The sequence below is a fragment of the Gymnoscopelus braueri genome (genome assembly GCF_963280865.1).
Source record: "Gymnoscopelus braueri genome assembly, chromosome: 11".
NCBI classification, from domain to species: domain Eukaryota; kingdom Metazoa; phylum Chordata; class Actinopteri; order Myctophiformes; family Myctophidae; genus Gymnoscopelus; species Gymnoscopelus braueri.
In genome coordinates, this window is record NC_137613.1 from 32818920 (window position 1) to 32825500 (window position 6581).

The window sequence follows — 6581 nt, forward strand, 5'->3', positions numbered from 1 at the left end:
TTTAGATAAAGGCATCACAGTCTATGAAAGGCATAGAAAAAGATAGCCTTAATTGTGTCAATTAGGCAAGGTTACATTTGTGAGAAATAGGCACTAAATCCAATCCACTTTATTAATATAGCAATAGCACATTTTACAATTCAAGGTTTCCAAAGTGCCGCACAGAAAATCTAAAAGCTAAATACACTATATTTAGCTTTTTGATTCTAATATAAACCACAGATAGCAGCACTACATTGAAAAGTGGAAAGAAATGGGACAGAAACTGGTTTGTGTCGGCTATCACAAAGACTTTGTCTATTGATTTCCAGTGTTCTTTCGCCTGAAGTTGAACACAATTGATTATTAACTGCAATGCATGAACTATTTTCCGGGAAATTACTTTGGACAAGTGCGTCTTTCCTTCCACCACTGAAGCTTAATAACGAAAGTGGGGAGGTGAATGAGTCTGACTATTTTCAGATCACCCGTCCCCGTTTCCTGAGGGAGGGCCAATAAAGCCATGGGAAAGTTCTCCCCAATTTTTCCGTTTACGGCGCTGCTTCAAAGGCAAACAACAGCGTTGCCATGTCCGCTTATTATAAGCGACTTTGGGGCTTGTTTTTCTGGTATGGTTACTTGCAAATATCATAGACAGTAAAAAGGTAAATATTGGTATTTGGGCCTTGTTTCTTAATGTTGTTTAACCAGTGTTTCTCAAATTTTTGTCATGGATCCCCAAAATGTATGTAGGCTATTTGTCTGCAGAACCCCATCTGGAAATATGTTGTGCCAGGGACCCCATACAAGATTTGTGTTGTTAAAAATGTTTCAAAACATATTCCAATTTATTCAAAACTTTCTTCAAGATTTTCTTGAAAATAGAGGATCTACAGTTTCTGCTATTCTGCTATTTTCAAATAGCCAATGTATCATGTTTAAAGAGGGCGAAGGGCTCGCTTATTTTGGACTTGTTTTCATAGACCTAGTTGCTTGTTTCTCTCGCTAAACCTGGCAACACTGGCAAACAGTTGGACACAACAGTTGGATACAATCAGAAGACCACCACTGAGCTCTAGAGCACTGAGACACATTCAACAAGGAGACAACCCCGACTTTAGGACAGACAGGTACGTCCACCTAATTCATAAAATAATAATATTCATAATTAATTATTCTGTGCAGTGGTGTAAAGTGGTTTACTCAAGTGCTGTACTCAAGTAAAAGTTTGAGGTATTTTCACTATACTGGAGTACACTACATCTCAGAGGAAAATATAAAAATATAAAAATATACTTTTACTCCACTACAATTATTTGAAAACTTTAAGTTACTAGTTACTTCAGACCTATTTACATTTCGGCCATCTGAAAATAGCAGATCTACAAGCTCACAATCTGCTATTTTCAAAAATATTTTTAATACATTTTATACATTTGAAAAGTTGTGAAATGGGACAATCTGCATAGTGAGCAGCTACTTTCTACTTTTGGTACTTTAAGTAAATGCTGATATCAATACCTTTGTACTTTTACCCAAGTCAATTTTGAATTCCGGACTTTTATTTCTACATTTTAGTATTGATACTTAAGTATATAAGTATACAATATGAGTACTTTTTTCCACCACTGTCCCTAATTGCCAAAGTTTGGTGAACCATTTGGTGAACCACCTGTTCATGACAGTATTATAGTCAATATAATTATATTCCGGACTTTTATTTCTACATTGTAGTAGTGATACTTAAGTATATAAGTATTACAATATGAGTACTTTTTTCCACCACTGTCCCTAATTGCCAAAGTTTGGTGAACCATTTGGTGAACCACCTGTTCATGACAGTATTATTGTCAACTCTCAGCTGTTCTAAAGGTGAATGATTAGTTCAAGGTGCATTGTTGTCTTGTGTTCAAGGCCATTGTAGTGTTCAATGTTAAACTATCTGAGGGGATGTATCCGATGTATGCTTCTCAGAGGGGATGAAATAACAGACAAACATAATAGTTCAAACATACAGAACCCCCCCACACACAGGATGTTTATGCACGTGTGTGTGTGTGTGTGTGTGTGTGTGTGTGTGTGTGTGTGTGTGTGTGTGTGTGTGTGTGTGTGTGTGTGTGTGTGTGTGTGTGTGTGTGTGTGTGTGTGTGTGTGTGTGACGTGTGTGTGACGTGGGTGACACACACACACACACACCCCCACACACACACACACACACACACACACACACACACACACGTGTGTGTGCCCGCACGCACGCATATACTGTGCTGTGCTGTGTGTGTGTGTGTGTGTGTGTGTGTGTGTGTGTGTGTGTGTGTGTGTGTGTGTGTGTGTGTGTGTGTGTGTGTGTGTGTGTGTGTGTGTGTGACAGTACAACGCGTATTTGCTTCCTGATAAGGGACCCTGTTATGCATCATCAGTGATCATGCAGGAACTTCTGAGGAATAGTCCCAATATCAATGACATAACAGTACTAACACTTTTGGAAAATCATTACATTTTCTACTCTCCTTGAATCAATAATCAAATCGGATAAGAAAATACATGAATAAATAAGGAAGAATGTGAATACATTTGAAAATTAACACATGAAATTCTCTGTTTTTAATCACAGATTCACAGTTCTTTATTAAAGGTGCAGAAAGTGATTTTCTTGTGTTAAAATAGGTGTTAAATAGCTCTATACTCAGATAGCAATCATTGCTATAGAGTGTTTGTTCAGTAACAGGGGTCTACCCATCTCTCCAGCTCTTTAGTAAACAGAGAATGCATTTTCAGTTCGGGATAACAATTTGATCCAATCAGGAGAGACAACTCATATAGGATACAGAATAAACAAGTGAAATTGGAAGTGATGACACACACAGAAATAGCAGACACAATTGGAACTTGAACACTACAAAACTAAAGCTGATAAAATGGGTAGGCTACTCTCTCTTGATTGAATAACATTGGCAATCCACCTGAAAAAATATTTTATGTTTATTGAAGAGCAAGAGAGACCGGGAAAAACTCCAGCAATGATTACTATCACAATATAAAGCTTTAACTTTTTTTTTCTTTTTTTTTACAAAAACAAACGTTTATTTTATGATTGCCTTGCTTTTCCCCCCGTTTTTTCTTCTTCTTTTTTTTGTCATATTGATCGTTTTATCTCACACTGATGGACTGTAATATATTGTGTTGTTCTTTTTGTAGTCTTTGAGCCGGTTTTGTGGTTGTTTAGCTGTTGTCTACCTACCCAGGGACAACAGATGCAAATGGCCTGCTATAGCTAACTCTGGTGCAATTACTTTTAATTGTGTGCCGTCTCTGTGATAATAAAAAATAAATGAAATTAAATACCCTTTTTCATGTCTCCCATTAGTGGCATAGCGCTCGCAATTCTTGTTATTAAGATCTTGGGATGCGGTGCCTGGAACCCACCCTGATAATGTGTAGGGTCTCAGCATGAGCTCATGGAAGAAATAATAAGGGCTGGCTGCTAATCACTCAAGCCAGCTACACATGTTCTCAAATTAAAAAAGGAGACCATTATACCATAAAGGTTCTTGGAAACTTATGTCATCCATTGTGTATACGTCAAGTGTTAATTATGTGTCAATAAAAAAGTCTTATAGAGGAAAACATTTACGCTAATTGGACGGTTTATGTGCAATTTTCAAGCCTGTTTTCTGTAACTGATTAGTTACTTATAATGAACATTGTACAGTTTACACTTTGCAGTCTTTAAATGGCCATTTCTTGGAGCGCACATTTGTGTAAATGCACAGGGTATGTGTGTGTATACAGTGTGCAGAATAATTATTCATTATACTATATTGTTATTATGGTTGCTTATATCTAACCTTTATATTTTACCATCACTTATAGTACTTATGTAATACATTATGATATTTGGTAGCTTGTAAGAGCCTAGATGTCTCTACTAGGCCTGATAGCTACTGTTTTGGTTACAGCCTATCTTGTTATGGTTCAGCATGGTTGTAGCAGCTACAGTATAACTATGGTTTGAGACCTGTGCTCTTTGGCAGAACTACCGTACCACCGTCCGTTCGAGTGTTATCGTACTTCTCCCCATGATATCATGTACATTAAAGCATAACCATCACCACCTAGAATATTGTCTCGACTCCTATTGCCTCATCAAATACTGATTGATCCAGAAAGTGCAACTTAGCCTAAATTCTCCATTGTTCTCTCTCCCCATCCTTCTTTTTCCATCCTCTGCTCTCTCTCTCTCAGGACCAGAGGATGTCCAGGGCTGACTGGTCCTTCCTGGAGCATCTGCTGGAGGAGGGCCAGGAGTACTCGACGGGTGTGGGCCGAGTCTGGCTCACCGTTCTCTTCCTGTTCCGCATGCTGGTGCTGGGCACCGCTGCCGAGTCCGCCTGGGACGACGAACAAGCTGACTTTGTGTGCAACACGCGCCAGCCCGGCTGCACGGCGGTCTGCTATGACCGGGCCTTCCCCATCTCACACTTCCGCTACTTCGTCCTTCAGGTCATCTTTGTCTCCACTCCCACCATCTTCTACTTCGGATACGTGGCCGTAATTGCAGCACAGGACAAGAGGGAAGAGGAAGAAGGGGGCAAGGATGAGGGCAGGGTGCCTGAAGGGGATGGAGGCACGAGGAGGGAGTTCCCAAAAGACACTGAGGTGAAGACAGCGAACACGAGAGAGGAAGTGGATAAGAAGGACGGGGTCAAAGGTGGGACGGCTGTGAAGGATATTTCCGCGGCTCCTAAACTGAAGGGCAGACTGCTGTGCGCGTACGCGCTCAGCATCCTCGTCAAAGTCCTCCTGGAGTCCGGCTTCATCGTGGGGCTGTGGGTCCTCTATGATGGCTTCGTCATCAAGGCCAGGTTCGAGTGCGTAGGGGACCCCTGCCCCCACACGGTGGACTGCTTTGTCTCTCGACCCACAGAGAAGACCATCTTCACCATTTACACGCAGGTCATCGCAGCCATCTCCCTGCTCCTCAACCTCATTGAGCTCCTGCACCTTCTCCAGCTTGCCATCTCCCACCGGTTGGAGAAGCGCTACCGCGCCCCGGGTCAGGCTGTCCGACCTCGGGTCAAATGGGTGTCTGGCCAGCTGGAGGCTCCTGGACTGCAGGTGGAGGAGGAGGAGGTGCCATCTTTCCAAGAGAGGAGCCACCTCCACTTACCCACGGAGGTGGAAGGCACAGGCTACCCCAAGCACTGTGACAGCTATGTGGATTTGGAGGCTGAGAGGACATGGGGTTCTGGGGAGGCGGTGAATGACCTGCTGCCCAGTTACCTGTCCTGCATGGGGGGTATGGGGTCTGGACATTCCCCGAGAAACCACCATAAGAAACATGCACACCAAACCAATGGGAAACATGGTCCAACCAACGGGAAACATAGTAAGGGCGCCCATAAAGGACACTCAAAGCAGAAGCATTATGTATGACAGGAACGGATAGGATTATGACGACTAAAGGGAGCTTTGTCTAGCTGCGCAGTCTGCCGTTTTAAAACATTGTCAAGCGTAAGACACTTGACGAGTGCGTGATGAGAGCTCAAATGAAGACAAACAGCTATTGCACTGTGAAGAGAATGCCTCAGAGGGAGGGACGTTGAAATGGTGCTTTAACAGACAAATGGATGTACAGTATTCAAATCCAAACATTTTAGGTTGGATTTGAGGGGGGGGGGGGGCGGACTATGAGAAAGGATAATATGGCAATACAATTCATGGAATGGTTTTTAGAGCAAAATGTGACAGTGGAAAAACACTGATTGGACGGGCGGGGGGGCTATGTCCGGCAAGGACCAAGAGGCTAAAATAGTCTCTTTAAGCATGTTCCCCTGAGGATTATACTGTAGACCCTTGGAGCTCTCTCTCTCTCTCTCTCTCCCCCTCGCTCTGCTCTGGACTGTGGAATGTACTGGATTCTGGGACCCATTCAGTTCCCCAAGGGAATGGTGTTGGTCGTGGCATGTGTATGAGTGCGCATTTGCACACACACACACACACACACACACACACACACACACACACACACACACACGTGCACACACACACACACACACACACACACACACACACACACACACACACACACACACACACACACACACACACACACACACACACACACACACTGATTCACGATGCTTTATTTTTTATCGACTACAGTATGTTTGCAAATTGGGCATTTTAAATGACACGCAAGATGGGCAAAGAATTATTACAAAGTTTACACAAGCTAAGTTCTGAATGTAGAAAGGATAAAAACCTATACATGCAGTCATGGAAGGGCTTGTCTTTTCCCATACATTGACATTGACTCAACTGCGTGAAAACACACTGTTACACTCACACTCTTACACACACAAACTCACAGTTACGGTTATGGGTCATGGAAACAGGGATGAGAGGGGGGCCCAAACAATGAATGTAAAGGACTGATCAAAGGTTGAATATCATTGCTGTTGGGAAGAAACCTTGTATATCCCTCAACTTGTAACGTTGTTGTTTTTTTTGTAAATTAATCCCTTCTTTGTTGTACAACTGTGTCGCAAAAAAAGTAGCTAAAATAGCCAATCTACAAGCTGTGAGCTTATAGATAT

General features: G+C 42.3%; 1 protein-coding gene across 1 annotated transcript in view; it reads left to right on the plus strand.

Annotated features, from left to right (window-relative positions):
* Window positions 1-1047: 1047 nt before the first annotated feature.
* gja4 (gap junction protein alpha 4) overlaps window positions 1048-6581 on the plus strand; it is a 6946-nt gene continuing 1412 nt past the window's right edge. Inside the window, exons 1-2 of the mRNA XM_080442048.1 lie at window positions 1048-1109; window positions 4228-6581. The exon at window positions 4228-6581 is cut by the window's right edge and continues 1412 nt beyond it. Of these exons, the coding sequence (XP_080298174.1) occupies window positions 4237-5418 (1182 nt within the window). The 5' untranslated portion in view covers window positions 1048-1109; window positions 4228-4236 and the 3' untranslated portion in view covers window positions 5419-6581. The remainder of the gene's footprint in view (window positions 1110-4227) is intronic.